The sequence below is a fragment of the Dreissena polymorpha genome, chromosome 5 (assembly GCF_020536995.1).
Source record: "Dreissena polymorpha isolate Duluth1 chromosome 5, UMN_Dpol_1.0, whole genome shotgun sequence".
In the NCBI taxonomy this organism is placed as follows: Eukaryota; Metazoa; Mollusca; class Bivalvia; order Myida; family Dreissenidae; genus Dreissena; species Dreissena polymorpha.
Genome location: NC_068359.1, coordinates 115,719,819 through 115,736,140, shown reverse-complemented (window position 1 = coordinate 115,736,140; position 16,322 = coordinate 115,719,819). Strand labels below are relative to the sequence as shown.

Genomic DNA, 16,322 nt, shown 5'->3' with positions numbered 1-16,322 from the left:
AAACACACGCGCACACACGCACGCGGGCGCACACACGCGTACACAGGCGCACGCACATACAAAGACAAACGCACACACACCAAACAACGTATTTTGAAACACAACAAAATACAACACGAAAATACATACATGTATGCAATGATCAATGCAGAACATATACAAGTATGACAAGCAAATCTGGTTAAAGTTTTTGTAAGAAAGTCTTTCAAGTGAAGAATTTCTTAATCTGTTTCATAATCCTCTCTGGAATGGTGCCCACGCTGAGACTGGTCTTCCGCTCTGGCTCTTCCTTTTTGAACTTGGACCGGAAGCCTAGCTTACTTTTGGCGCTGTTTCCGTCCCAGACGCGCACTGGTTCCCGTGTCTTTACGGGTACGGCGTCTGGCGGGATAAAGGAGGGAGTCGTGCAACCGGGTATGTTGCAGTTGGCGGCGGCGGTGGTGGTCGGCTTCTGGATCTCCATGTCCCGGAAGTATTCGCTCATCTTTGTCTGCTTCTCCGCAAGGTGGCGATTTAACGCCGCCATTTCTTTCTCTACACGGACAGCTTCTGCGATCTCCGCGTCAAAGTCTGTGTTTACTTCCGGTTCCAGTGGTGGCTGAGAGGCAAGCCTGTTGTTAATTGGAAATCTCTTGCGGCAGGAGATGTCTAAGTCGACGTCAGATGACTGGAAGCGCGTGCGGCGGCAGCCGAAGTCGCGCTGTGAAGTTATATTCTGCGGCTTAGGCATGGTTGGAGGAGCAGGGCGGAACTGTAACAGAAATAAAGGAGATGCAACAAATAATGTTTACACACACTTTAATTAAGGTAATACAAATTTGAAAAATGTTTGCGCTCTAATTGACACACTTTGTTTACAGACATTTAATATAATTGATGTGTCGCACCTGATCGCCGATTTTATATCCGGTATGCTCAATTTCGGCGTTAGCAGAAATAGTGAATTTGGGTCGAATGGACTCCTCATACTGCCTGAGCTTCTCAGCAAACACACTTCCGGCGGGAGGGAGTTTGAACTCTGTCTGCATGTCGTCAAGGCCCTGGAATTTCTCTTGGTCCATATGTCGGACGTCCTGAGGTAAGATCCGACGGGAACCGTTGCCGGCCACCGGGGTTGGGACCCGGGGAACCTCGACGGTCTCCATGGACTGCAGGACAGCGCCTCTTCCTTTGGACAGGTGGAGCTGTCGCTCATAGGCTTGCACTGCGGGATGAGTGCGGGGGTCGAAATCGCCTGGAGAAAATATATTGTTTGTGTAGAACCTGTATGATGAGCAATCTGAATCGGCAGCAAATTGTTACAATGCTATTGAAATTATCAATTTATTACTAGTTTCAGATTTATTTTTGAAGATTATGGTTTGTATTCTCCCTACCTTGGAATTCTATGTCCGGAGTTTGGACTCTATTCTGTTGCTCCATGACAGACGCAGGAACCACTTCCGCTCGTGTTGGGAAGCGGCGTTTCACTTTTCCGTCTTGCATTGCGCATACTGGCGCTCTTTCGGCGTGTCGAGGCCTTTTCGGTGGAAGCGGAGGCAGGCCGCTTGGATTTCCGGTTTCACTTATCTTAACGACAGCCGCCGACGGAAGGCGCAGCCCGAAGGCGGAGTCAATCCTGGGCATTCGGAAGGGTTTCTCAATTTCCCATCTGTCATTTAAGGTGTACGTCCGTCCGGGCCTTTGAGGCACCGGTGTTTGTTCTGGAATAAACAATTTAAGAATTCATTTTTACGGATTCATAATCATGTTCCTTTATTCAAAGGGGAAAATTAAAGTATCATAACATGGAGACTTAAATATGCCTATGTTAAATACTACGGTGTCATATGATCAGTCACTAGTTTTCTGAACTGTGTTTTGAATTGATTGATTACTGTAAACATTGAACATTAATGTCGCCGTGGTTTAGTGGATACGATGTCCGCATAGCGACCGGATGGTCATAAATTCGATCCCCACTTTGAGATATTTCCTTTAGATCTTCATCAGATACACCAATTACTGGTTAGACTCAGGAAACAGTAAGAGGTGTTTTGATAAGCCTTAAGCTTTCGATACAACAGAGCGAAAATAAAGCGTTAAAACTACCGGTAACAAATACGTAAATACAAAGTAGGTATAATGAGATTGTAAATACAAGAAAGACATAATTATAAGCATACCTCGCAAATACTCAAAATTGTATATGTCCTCATACTCAGCTTCTACGCATCTAATAAAAGAAATGGTGAAGTGTTGGACGTAATGTTCCATTTTTAGGGTTTATAATAATTATACAAAAAATAATTTCATCTAAAGGTAGCTCACTTAGTAAGTGAGCAATACTTGGTCTTATCCACAGCAAGAACATGCTAAAGTATATATATATATATATATATATATATATATATATATATATATATATATAATGTGCTGATATTATTGATTAAAGTATCAACATCAAATCGTAATTTATCATTGTTTACATTTTTCGTCGGTTTCAGTTATCGTATGAATTACATAATACAATAAAAAACTCACTGATATTTTCCCATCGTTTCGGCTCTGTCACTTTTGACGTTTCTATGCGGTTGTCATCACGAGATCTTAAACTCTTGACGTTTGATCTTGAACTATGACGTCACGACGTCGACATGAGGTTATCGCTCAGCAATGAAAAGCCAAAAGTAATTAAATTTAATTCCTTTCAGTAACGTTCAATGCTAAGAAGGGGTTATTTAATGTAATTATTATGCCCACGATGATCATTTAATGTGGAATGTAAATTGATATTTTTCTCCTAGATGAAATGTTCTTGTTGCATTTCGAATTCGTTTTTTATCTCTCCCTTTTTCAATAGTTCTATGAAAAAAACGGGGGGTGGGCTTATTTCGCAACATTATACTCACGTTGTACATGTAATTTTTTTATCAGGTCCACATTTAGAAAATAATCTGAATGCAACTAAATGTGAGGACAGACAAACGGTTTTCAAAATTTCTACATTATGAGAGAACTATTTTTAAAGCTCCATGCTCAGACTGAAAAAAAATGTGCGAGTAGGACAAATATAACGCTGCGTGGTATATGGTTGCGTTATACGTATTACGTCGGTTGGTTGTATGCAAGTTTTTTTTAAAGAAAGAAGTGTGAACCATCTTAATACAAGTAGGATTTTTCTTCATCCGATTTTGAATGAAACTATTTTGTTTAATGATTTCATATACAATTATTACGCACTTTCATGCGTTTTATATTTAAAACATCCCGGAATTTCTGGTTCAGTTTGTGTACATCCGAAGGAAGGCATATTAAATTTGACCGTATCTTCGTCCTTTCATATGTCCTTGTGTCTGTAAATTTGTCCGTTCGGCAAAGTTTTATGTTTATTATCAGGTCCAATTGCTCTAACAATATGGTAATTTCTTGAATCTTGAAATAGCATCACCATCTTTACCACGACAAGCGACACCCGTATCTTTTTTTTTTAATTTCAACACAGATATGCTCTTTCAAAATCATAAATGATTGTTGATGTTATTTTCATTAGGTTTTCCAGAGAAACCATTTTTTCTTGTGCAATAAAGTTAACGTTTTTCATTCTTCTTTAATGTACAAAGATTATTGGTGGGAATATGTTACTTGATAGTGACAGCAATCCAGTGACAGCGTTTCATTTCGAATACAACATTTTCTTGTGCTGTTGCTGTTCGCACTCGATAATCGCATTCTTGCGCTAACGATGATAATGAATTAATAATCAACCGTAAATAAACATCGTTTAATCAGCTCAAATGAATCATAATACGCCGAGTTACTCTTATTAATTCGGAAAGATTGTGGCTTTTTCTTGTTAACAAGAGATTATATGTAATTTAGATAATCCAGTACCAAAGGGATTTACATGTAATCATATGCCTCGTTTGACCGTTTGATAGATTCTTATGAAACATGTGTGACGTCTGATTTACCTTTGAAATTAACACGTTTTGAAATTTCTTTAAATCAACTTACCGGTAGATCTTGACCGAGTTACGATGTTTGAAGACTTCGTATGAGAGCTTCCTGGTCTATTGTTAACAGACAGGAACACTCAGGGGTCGTTGGCTCGATTCTCACCCCAAAACCTTGACCTAGATAGTCTTTCCCGTGAGACGTTAAACCATTGCGAAGTGTATTGTGTGTTTCACATGGCAGTTAGAGACACAGGGCTGTCTTTGGACGTCCCTTGTGTCTTGTCTCGTTATCCATCGTATCCAACTAAAAATTATTCTGGGGGCGGTGAGCCTATGAAAGATTCTCGGTGCGCTCGATACATATTGTATGTTTATACAGAAACCAATCATTTTGCATTTTATTCTTCAGGATCCTCCCAAAGTAAGGCAACGCACTGGTTGCGTACGCACGTACACCCTGTTACCATTCCTATAATGTGGCACGAACAACTAATGATGTTTGGTAACTAGAACTTTACCATCTACTTACATAAAACACTCCTAAACCAGCAAAACATGTAATACAACGTTAAGCCAATGGCGGACGATAATATTTTCGCGGATAACTTCTCATTAAGAAATATATAACAAAAAAGTTAACAATTTCACGACAACAGCTGCTGTTGTTAGGAAATCTAGGAACATTGTCGGCGATTTGGAAAACAGGCTCCGTAGATATAAAAGGTCCCTTAAAATTCGTAACATCTCAGTTATTTCACCGAGTGCTCGTCGCTCGCTTGGTTGATAATTTAATTATTTATTCTTTTGTGAGGATTTTAAAAACCATAAAACATAGGACACACGTTACGCGTGTTAAGCAGACGACAAAATGCGACTTACGGTACTGCCACTGCTCCTTATCACGTGCCTGGCGGTTCAACATGGTAGGCGCGCTTTTGTTGTAATTGGTTCTTTCATGCTCATTGAACGCTTTCGATTTTGTCATTTGTGTGAAGTAGGTGTTCGCTTCCGGTGGTAAGTGGCGGTTTCTGTTTTTAATATAACTGTCGTTAATTTTCACCGCTGGGGACGAGCTATAGCGATTAAGTGCCGTTATTCAAAAAGTAATACTATTTTATAACTTTAATTTTTGACAATTTTTAAGAAAGTTGTCATCAATTTGTGCAAATATGGCGTTTTATAATTAATGAGAGAAGATACATTACCAGGTCTATATACAACAACGACTCCTGTCGGTTAAACAATCTTTGTTTTATGTTTTCATGTTTGATATATATCAAACATCAAGTATAAGTGATTCTGTTAAACGGTAGGGGCTTGGCGACATTGAAAGCATGGTCTCGTATATAATGTACTAACCATAGGGTCTCTTTAATTCAGAGAATAATACATACACTTGGGGACTGTTCTAACGCATCACTTTTCAAACTTGAATATCTCCGTTATGAGTAAAGATATTGATTTAAAATTTTACATACGATCATGTGACTACATTCTATGCAAGCTCACGATAAAATCATTCATCCACGACGATTGGACGCTTTAGCACGAGGGGTAGGTGTGAGTCCATATTTTTGGACTTGGAAATGGTGAAACGCGATTTAATTCTAGTTGTTTTTTTTCAATTTAATTATTCTAGGTGGGTTCTTACACAAGGAAAACATAAAATTAATTTTAAAAACAATAAAGCTCGTATGAATATTCAGGAGCGCAATCGTGCACTTTGCATTTTACAGACTACCTTTCCCACTTGCTTAAGCGTCCGATCGTCACGGATGAATGATTTGATCGTTAGCTTGCACATATTGTAGTTAAATGATCATATACAAGTGCATTTTTAAATAAAAATATTTACACATTACTGAGATATGTAAGCGTTAAAAAAAATCACCAAGTGTAGTAAAAGACGATATACATGTTATTCCAATTTAATTTCAATTTCATAATTCTAGGTAAGTTTTTACACAAGACAAACATAACATTAATTAAAGAAAAACAATATGGCTCGTATGAATATTCAGGAGCGAAACGGCTCAATCGGCATGTTGCAAGCCGGCCAGTTATTAAGACGTGTAAGGTTATGCGTTTTACTTTTCACATTGTTATTTTTAAACGTTGTACGACTTTGCGAATTTGACTTTTGAAGTGACTTTTTTAATTTGTTCAGTTTTATATTTTGTTGTTTTTCAATTTCAATTAAATTTTCAGGAATTATCAGATATGTGTTGAATTATTCTTGGTCCAAATTTCAACACAAGCCGTTCATTAATAAGGGAGCTATATTGATATGATTAAGTGATGCGTTAGACAAGTCTCCTAGTGTATATATTTTTAGCTCGACTATTGTCCTCATGGGCTTTAGGATCAAATGACACCTTGCACATATATCTACGTGTCGTCCTGTTATATATTTCAGTGGCCTCGACATACATCCCTTTAAAAGGAATACCAGGTAAGCTTTTGATATCTAAGATTTAACAATACGGAAAAGAGGCATTAGCTCCAGCAGTAAGACGTAATCCTCTCTGATGGCGGTGACGTCGTTGATGAACATCGCTAAAGATTGCGTCATAGAAAGAAATGGTTTCGCGGCGTTTAAATAATTATCGTTTGTTTTGTTTATTTATTGAGCAGAAAAATCACCAATAACTTTCAAGTATTTATAATTTTGGACAAAGATACAATATATTAATAAAATATTCAGTTTCAGTCAATTTGATAGAACAACATATGATAAACTGCTAATTGCGTGATGGATGAAGTACGTATACTAAATTGAAATTTAAACAATGAATACATGACGTTACTTTATGACTTGTTTCGTAGTGGAAATAAAAGAAACACAACAGTCGTACTCCTTTTATTTAGAACTTGAAATCGACGGCAGTCGGGACGCGGACCTGAATCACAGCCACGAGAGAGTAAAGAGAAGCGGAGTGTCCTACACAGGTTGGGCCGCTAAGTTTTTTTAGCTCATCTATTTTTTGAAAAAAAAAATGAGCTATTGTCATCCCCTTGGCGTCGGCGTCGGTGTCGGCGTCGGCGTCCGGTTAAGTTTTGCGTTTAGGTACACTTTTCTCATAAAGTATCAATGCTATTGCATTCAAACTTGGTACACTTACTTACTATCATGAGGGGACTGGGCAGGCAAAGTTAGATAATTCTGGCTTGCATTTTGACAGAATTATGTGCCCTTTTTATACTTAGAAAATTGAAAATTTTGGTTAAGTTTTGTGTTTAGGTCCATTTTATTCCTTAAGTATCAAAGCTATTGCTTTCATACTTGCAACACTTACTAACTATCATAAGGGGCTGTGCAGGCAAAGTTATGTAACTCTGACTGGCATTTTGACAGAATTATGTGCCCTTTTTATACTTAGAAAATTGAAAATTTGGTTAAGTTTTGTGTTTAGGTCCACTTTTTTCATAAAGTATCAAAGCCGTTGCTTTCATACTTGCAACACTTACTAACTATCGTAAGGGGACTGTGCAGGCAAAGTTATGTAACTCTGACTGGCATTTTGACAGAATTATGTGCCCTTTTTATACTTAGAAAATTGAAATTTTGGTTAAGTTTTGTGTTTAGGTCCACTTTTTTCCTAAAGTATCAAAGCCATTGCTTTCATACTTGCAACACCTACTAACTATCGTAAGGGGACTGTGCAGGCAAAGTTATGTAACTCTGACTGGCATTTTGACGGAATTATGGGCCCTTTATACTTGAAAATTTGGTTAAGTTTTGTGTTTTGGTCCACTTTACCCCTAAAGTATCATAGATATTGCTTTCATACTTGGAACTCTCGCAAACTATCATAAGGGGACAGTAAAGGACAAGTTGCATAACTCTGGTTGTCATTTTTACGGAATTATGGCCCTTTTTTTACTTAGTAACTTTGAATATATGGTTACATTTTGTGTTTAGATCCACTTTACTTCTAAAGTATCAAGGCTATTGCTTTTAAACTTTAAATACTTTCATGCTATCATGAGGGTACTGTTCCTGGCAGCTTGAATTTTACCTTGACCTTTGAATGACCTTGACTCTCTTTAACATTGGCCAGAACTTTTTCAATATTGAAGATAGCAACTTGATACTTGGCATGCATGTGTATCTCATGGAGCTGAACATTTTGAGTGGTGAAAGGTGAAGGTGAAGGTCATCCTTCAAGGTCAAATGGCAAATATATGGCGTCTGTCCGTCCGAAAACTTTGACATTGGCCATAACTTTTTTAATATTGAAGATAGCAACTTGATATTTGGCATGCATGTGTATCTTATGAAGCTGCACATTTTGAGTGGTGGAAGTTCAAGGTCAAGGTCATCCTTCAAGGTCAAAAATTAAAAATAAAATTCAAAGCGGCGTTCTCATGAAGCTGCACATTTTGAGTGGTGGAAGTTTAAGGTCATCCTTCAAGGTCAAGGTCATCCTTCAAGGTCAAGGTCAAGAAACAAATTAAAAATTTCAAAGCGGCATTATCATGAAGCTGCACATTTTGAGTGGTGGAAGTTCAAGGTAAAGGTCATCCTTCAAGGTCAAAGGTCAAACAAAATATAAAAAAATCAAAGCGGCGTTATCATGAAGCTGCACATTTTGAGTGGTGGAAGTTCAAGATCAAGGTCATCTTTCAAGGTCAAGGTCATCCTTCAAGGTCAAAAGTCAAAAATAAAATAAAATTCAAAGCGGGGTTCTCATGAAGCTGCACATTTTGAGTGGTGGAAGTTCAAGTCATTCTGCAAGGTTAAGGTCATCATCCTTCAAGGTAAATAATAAATAAAAAAAAATAAATAAAAATAAAGCGGCGTTCTCATGAAGCTGCACATTTTGAGTGGTGGAAGTTCAAGGTCAAGGTCATCCTTCAAGGTCAAGGTCATGCTTCAAGGTCAAATGTCATTTTTTAAAATAAAAATTCAAAGCGGCGTTCTCATGAAGCTGCACATTTTGAGTGGTGGAAGTTCAAGGTCAAGGTCATCCTTCAAGGTCAAAGGTAAACAAAATAATAATTTCAAAGCGGCGTTATCATGAAGCTGCACATTTTGAGTGGTGGAAGTTCAAGGTCAAGGTCATCCTTCAAGGTCAAGGTCATCCTTCAAGGTCAAAGGTCAAAAAAATAATATTTCAAAGCGGCCTTTTCATAAAGCTGCACATTTTGAGTGGTGGAAGTTCAAGGTCAAGGTCATCCTTCAAGGTCAAAGGTAAAAATAAATTAAAAAAATTTCAAAGCGGCGCAATAGGGGACCTTCTGTTTCTGACAAACACTTCTCTTGTTTTTTTCAAACATGGTTAAAAAACACAAATATTACTTTTTATTATTTTATTTTTGAAATACCGTCCAACCATCCCACCCAAGAATCCCCACCCCCCCCCCCCCAAAAAAAAAAAAAAGTAATATTTTTTGCATTTTTTTGGCATTTTTGGAAGATAATGTAATAAATGACCACACCCCCACACTTTACACCCCTCTCCACTCCACCCCTCCCTCCTTTGTGAATGAAATTGAGATAGGTCCCTACACCTTTAAAAAGAAAAATAGATGAGCGGTCTGCACCCGCAAGGCGGTGCTCTTGTTTTAAATAGTGATAATAATGATAATACTAATGGTTGGTTCCCTGTTCCATTTTTCGAATGAGAAAGAACGAAGCAACTTACTCTCTATAATCAACTATAATAACTGCTACAGTTAAATAAAAGCCATGCAATTCTTTGACGGTGTATTTTGTAGTCAAGTTCAAAGGGGTTGACATAAAATTCACGTCAATGTTCATTACAGTTTCGGGGCACTCGCGAACCCGCAGATCAGTGCGACCAATAGAACGTAAGTACCAGATATCACGTGACGTTTTGAACATACTGGTTTAAGAAGGCACGTGTTTTGTATAGTAATTTAAGTTAAAGGTCAAAATATGGATGCACCCGAGTCAGTCATGTGCTTTGTAGGCCGAAATATGAATGTACCAGAAACACTTGCTTTGATTTGCCGAACTATTAACCATCTTCAAATACATAAATAAAGAACCCGTAATCAATTACGTAAATATAATAAAATTACTTCGTTAAAATGGATAAAACGGCCCTGTTCAAAAATATGTAAAACATACAATTGACTTTATAAATATGTAATTAAAATATAAAAAGGCAAGTGTTATTCCACACTGAATTTAAAGTGTGTTAATTTTCCATGGTATTCATTTATATTATGAACATTTTATTCACCAACAAGACCCGAAAAAAAGAAAAAAAACTTTAGTCATTTTTTTCAGATACATTTTTGAAATCGAATGTCCGTGTAGCGGTATAATAAAATAGATTTTGTCTTTAAATATGTCTACATTAGAAATATTGTAAATGGCTTCCTGGAGTAAAATCACGTAACTATTAAGACCCATTGAATTTCAAAAAGCTTCCCGCAGTCTGAATAAATGTTATGGTTTTTGGAATATACTAAACAGTTCATGCTCTAATAGCTATGTGGACATAATTTTCCTTATGTCTCAAATAAGTGAATATTACTTGAATTATTAACAATATTTTATCTATTTGTAAGCAGAAAACACTAGATTTATTTTTGAAACTTTGATCTAAAACGTTCCTTTCAGTAAGTTAAGCTTCCCCTAAGGAACTTTACAAATACCGACCAAGATATTCTCTGACGTCATATTTACACATGCAGAATGCGGCGAGAACCCAGACCGCGACGTCTGCTGCAACCAAAAGCAGTGTCCGCGGCGCGGCCTGAAGACCTGCTGTTGCGGGGACGCGGGTTCCTTCGACGCGCGCTATTACATCTGCTGCCACGGGCGGGTTGAAGAAAGGTCTACATTCCAGGGGGGCATCTACAATGAGTCCGACTGCTGCAGTAGGTTATCAGCGGTTTTCGTGTGACTTTTATACATAATACGACTATGGCACTAATTCTAGAAATGCGCCACTTCGCCTGATGAAAGTATATGGTAACGGATGTTTTGAAAGTCAGACCCCCTAGCGACAGATCAAAGGTCGTCTAAAATCCAAGATGGTCGCCATGAGGTTAAAACTAATCTTAAAAAATACTATTTTATAGTATTGTAATTTTAACTCCAAAAGTGTATACTTATGTGTAATTCAAACTGATTTGACTCCGTTTATCCATTCATAATACAGCCACAATGTTCTTGCAATCTATAACTACTTAAAATCTATAGCTGTTTCCGATGGAAATTATAAAGTACTTTTATTTATTTTAAACTATTAAGTATAACTGCATAAATGTTGATAATATTGATGTCTCACTTTGTATGTGTTCCGTTAGCACGTTCTAACAACTCTCCTGAAAAAGCAGCCCTTAATGCCCGCGTGATTTGTTTTCGCACTAAGGTTGTGGCCAGGCCAAGTTGGACCTCGTGTTTATCGCCGACCAGTGCGAGAGTATCCGCAAGGAGAACTGGCACCTACTGCGTGTCTTCATAAACGGCATTATTGACGGTATGTGTACCATTACAAAGCCAATATTTACCAAAAAATAAGAGTTCAGAATACTACTTAATGCCTGTAAATAAAGTTAATTAGGGAGTACATTGGAGTCGCTCTGTCTGTTTGTCGGTCGTCTCGCCCGTCAGTCGCTGTAATAGCAAACGATGTGAAGTTTGTGGAGCGAAATACTCTAATCACTTATACATTTCTCAAGCGATTGAATTTAAACGTTAAACACTTCACCCACATGAAGTGCAGACGTTCAAGACACAACGGTCGTGCCCAATGATCCACACTTCTGAGTGCCATTTAACTCAGCTGTGGGAACGACACTAGCATAAAATGTCCTTTAGATAGAGCTTTATTCGAGCGAACTGCTTCAAAATTTCTGAACCGTGTTTATTAAAACTTGAAATAGCGTACCACCAAGATGTGAAGATGTTCACGACTTGTTTAACTTTTGATCCACACATTTGCCCACGAAGACAGTTGACAAAGCGATCACGTTGTAAGGTGTTGTCCACGAAGACAGTTGACAAAGCGGTCAAGTTGTAAGGGGTTTCCCACGAAAACAGTTGACAAAGCGATCACGTTTAATGGGGTTGCCCACGAAAACAGTTGACAAAGCGGTCACGTTGAAAGGGGTTGCCCACGAAGACAGTTGACAAAGCGATCACGTTGTAAGGGATTGCCCACGAAGACAGTTTACAAAGCGGTCACGTTGTAAGGGGTTGCCCACGAAGACAGATGACAAAGCGGTCACGTTGTAAGGGGTTGCCCACGAAGACAGTTGACAAAGTGGTCACGTTGTAAGGGGTTGCCCACGAGGACAGATGACAAAGCGGTCACGTTGTAAGGGGTTGGCCACGAAGACAGTTGACAAAGTGGTCACGTTGTAAGGGGTTGCCCACGATGACAGTTGACAAAGCGGTCACGTTGTAAGGGGTTGCCCACGAAGACAGTTGACAAAGCGGTCACGTTGTAAGGGGTTGCCCACGATGACAGTTGACAAAGCGGTCACGTTGTAAGGGGTTGCCAACGAAGACAGTTGACAAAGCGATCACGTTGTAAGGGGTTGCCCACGAAGACAGTTGACAAAGCGGTCACGTTGTAAGGGGTTGCTCACGAAGACAGTTGACAAAGTGGTCACGTTGTAAGGGGTTGCCCACGATGACAGTTGACAACGCGGTCACGTTGTAAGGGGTTGCCCACGAAGACAGATGACAAAGCGGTCACGTGGTGAGGGGTTACCCACAAAAACAGTTGATAAAGCGGTCACGTGGTAAGGAGTTGCCCACAAAACAGTTGACAAAGCGGTCACGTGGTAAGGAGTTGCCCACAAAAACAGTTGACAAAGCGGTCACATTGTTAGGGGTGTCACACGAAGACGGTTGACAAAGCGGTCACGTTGTTTGTTAGGGGTTGCCCACGAAGACATTTGAAAAAGCGGTCACATTGTAAGGAGTTGCCGACGAAGACAGTTTACAATGCAGTTACGTTGTTAGTGGTGTCCAACGAAGACAGTTGACAAAGCGGTCTCATTGTAAGGGGTATAAATGAGGTTTACAATTCACAAAGCTCTGATCACAATTCTAATGAGATACATAATCTTTTACATAAAGTCTAACTTAGTATTTGCGGCTTCTATTTTATTATCCAAGAGAACAATGTGTCCAAGGCATACTCAACATTCCAAACAGAATTTGTGGAAACGCCTCAACTGCTATTGGTTACGGATTTGCAAAATGTGGTCTAAGATTTTCATAATTTACATAAAGTATGCGCATTTTTGTATTCATGTGAAATCCGAAGGCTTATTGAAACGCTCTCTAGTCCAATGGCTGGGTAGAACCAGTATTTGGCATCTTTGGGGGAGACCTAAAAACGCTACCACAATGGGGATCGAACCCTTGACCTACAAGTCGCTACGCGGAAACCATATCCACTAGGCCTCGGCGCCCTTTTTCGTGAGTGCCTGGTTCTATGTTTTGAACGAATAATACATAAGTGAAACCCACTTTAATTTAGGTATGGAGGAGGACACGGTCCGTGTCGGCCTCATAACGTACCGCCACAATTGTTCGGTGATCTTCAAACTGAACGCCTTCTCCCGGAAGGACGATATCAAGCGAGCGGTCATGGATACGCCTTACGTCGGCGGCACAAGCATCGCGCCCGCTATTAGGAAGGCTCAAACGGACATGTTCACGGTAAGTACGCACTAGCATCGCGCCAGCTGTCAGCAAGGCGGAGACGGTCACTTTCACGGTAAGGACGCACTAGCACCGCACCCGCTTTCAGCAAGGCGCAGACAGAGTTTTTCACGGTAAGGACGCACTATCAGCAGACGGACACTTTTACGGTAAGGATGCACTAGCACCGCACCCGCTATCAGCAAGGAGCATACATAGTTGTTCACGGTCAGGACGCACTAGCACCACGCACGCTATCAGAAAGGCGCAGACGGACACTTTCACGGTAAGAACGAACTAGCACCGCACCCGCTATAAGCAATGCGATGACAGAATTGTTCACGGTAAGGGCGCACAAGCAACGCGCCGCTATCAGCAAGACATAGACGGACATATTAAAGGTAAGGAAGCACAAGCACCGCGCCCGCTGTCAGCAAGGCGCAGATGGACATGTTCACGGTAAGGAGGCACTAGCACCGCGCCCGCTATCAGAACGGCGCAAAGGGACATGTTCACGGTAAGGCCGCACTAGCTCCGCGCCCGCTATCAACAAGGCGCGGAAGGACATGTTCACGGTAAGGACGCACTAGCTACGCGCCCGCTATAAGCAAGGCTTAGACGGACATGTTCACGATATGACGTACTAGCACCGCGCGTCCTATCTACAAGGCTTAGACGGACACATTCACGGTAAGGACGCACAAGCAACGCGCCGCTATCAGCAAGGCATAGAAGAACATGTTACAGGTAAGGACGCACAAGCACCGCGCCCGCTGTCAGCAAGGCGCAGACGGACACATGCACGGTAAGGAGGCACTAGCACCGCGCCCGCTATCAGAAATGCGAAAAGGGACATGTTCACGGTAAGGACGCACTAGCTTCGCGCCCGCTATCAACAAGGCGCGGAAGGACATGTTCACGGTAAGGACGAACTAGCACCGCGCCTGCTATCAGCAAGGCTTAAACGGACATGTTCACGGTAAGGACGTGCTAACACCGGACCCGCTATAAGCAAGGCGCAGACGGGCACTTTCACTGTAAACACGCTCTAGCACCGCGCCCGTTATCAGCAAAGCACAGACGGACCTGTTCACGGTAAGGACGCGACTGCCGCGGACAATATATGAACATTGTAACAACTCCTGTACCAGAGCTGGCTATTTACCATACTGTTTCTATGGCATTATCCGATAATCATAGTTCTTGAAAATAAGTAAAATAATGATAATATGTGATATTTTGTTTTTGTGAACTGTAGGCGAAAACAGCCCGCTTTTTGTTTTAACAATAAACAAAACTAACACTCGATTTTTTTCCATGTATTAGACAACCATAAAACGAGATTTATTTGACAGCGACTGCCAATACTCCGAATGATTTCTTGGATAAATACTTAGGACCAATAGTGTATTCGGAAAAGTATTCCTTTCTCAATGGTAAGAAATACGATCAACAATAAAATAAGTATAAGTCCATTGGGTCAACCCGTCAATCAATCCGGGAGATGATGCATTACTGTTGAAATTGCAGGCAGCGGCAGGCGACCGACCGGAAGCAGAAAATGTCATCGTATTGATCACCGACGGCGAGTCCGAGAATGCCACGGCTACCGTTAAAGCTGCCACAGAGGCCAAGTAAGTTATATGAGCCGCGTTCTGGGAAAACCGGGCTTAATGCATGTGCATAGTGTCGTCTCAAGTTCGGCTGTGCACAGGCTAATCAGGGAAAAAACTTTCCGCCTTAACTGAATTTTTGTTAAGAAAAGACATCCTTTAAAAAAAATCTAAAAAGCGGAAAGTGTGCCCTTGATTAGCCGTTGTGGAATGCACAGGCTTATCTGGGACAACACTTTACGCACATGCATGATTTCCAGATTTCCCACAACGAGGCTGGGAATACACATCATATATAAACTTTCTATTGTTTATAAAACATCAAGGCTGTCTATTGTTTCATCTAGTGCGTGTGTTTTTTGTACACATTCATTTGACGAGCAAGGTATCGGTATTGGAGCAAGTTGATAAAACTTATCTCTTGAAATTAAAAGTATAACTATAACATAATGTTGTATGTGCACGTAATACGTAATATGAGACGGCCACGATGATGTTCAAGTAATTCCATTAATTCTAGTATCATACATGTTTCGTAATAGCTAACAATTACTGAAACAATTCCTTTTGTTGTTGGAGTATGACCACCAGTTAAGCTTTGTTAAAAATTCAAAAGCGTACCAGAACATAACGCGCATATTGTTTTTTTTTTCAATTCAGAAAAGCAGGTATACGCATCATTGGTGTCGGGATCGATACATTCAAGGACGACATCTACGGACCCGAGGAAGAACTATTGCAGGTGGTCTCCGACCCCATTCCCGACAACCTGTTCATGGTGGAAGATTTCCAGAACGCCCTTATATCTCTCAAGTCGAAACTTTACACCACACTCTGTGATGGTAGGTAAATGGAGACCGATCTTGGGTTTACTAAAATAGACACAAAAACGTTTTACAAATTGCTCACCAGCTATTGTAACATCTCGCCAAAGCTATTCTTACAACTCTTCCCCAGCCATTATTACAAGTCTCTATCATCTAATGTTCAACTCCTCCCCAACTATAGTAACAACTCCTATCCCGTATTCTAACGACTGCTTCCCAGCTATTTTAACAGCTAATCTTCAGCTATTGTAACAACTCCTAACCAGCTTTTGTAACAACTCCTACATAGCTATTGTAACAACTC

General features: G+C 40.1%; 1 protein-coding gene across 1 annotated transcript; it reads right to left on the bottom strand.

The window, feature by feature from the left end:
• Positions 1 to 118: 118 nt before the first annotated feature.
• Positions 119 to 2,614, bottom strand: LOC127832533 (uncharacterized). The gene is made up of 5 exons (XM_052358043.1): positions 2,524 to 2,614; positions 2,166 to 2,215; positions 1,377 to 1,703; positions 888 to 1,234; positions 119 to 751 (listed from the first exon to the last, which is right to left on the bottom strand). The coding sequence occupies exons 1-5, from the start codon at positions 2,535 to 2,537 to the stop codon at positions 206 to 208; spliced, it is 1,284 nt and encodes a 427-aa protein (XP_052214003.1). The 5' UTR covers positions 2,538 to 2,614; the 3' UTR covers positions 119 to 205.
• Positions 2,615 to 16,322: the final 13,708 nt, after the last annotated feature.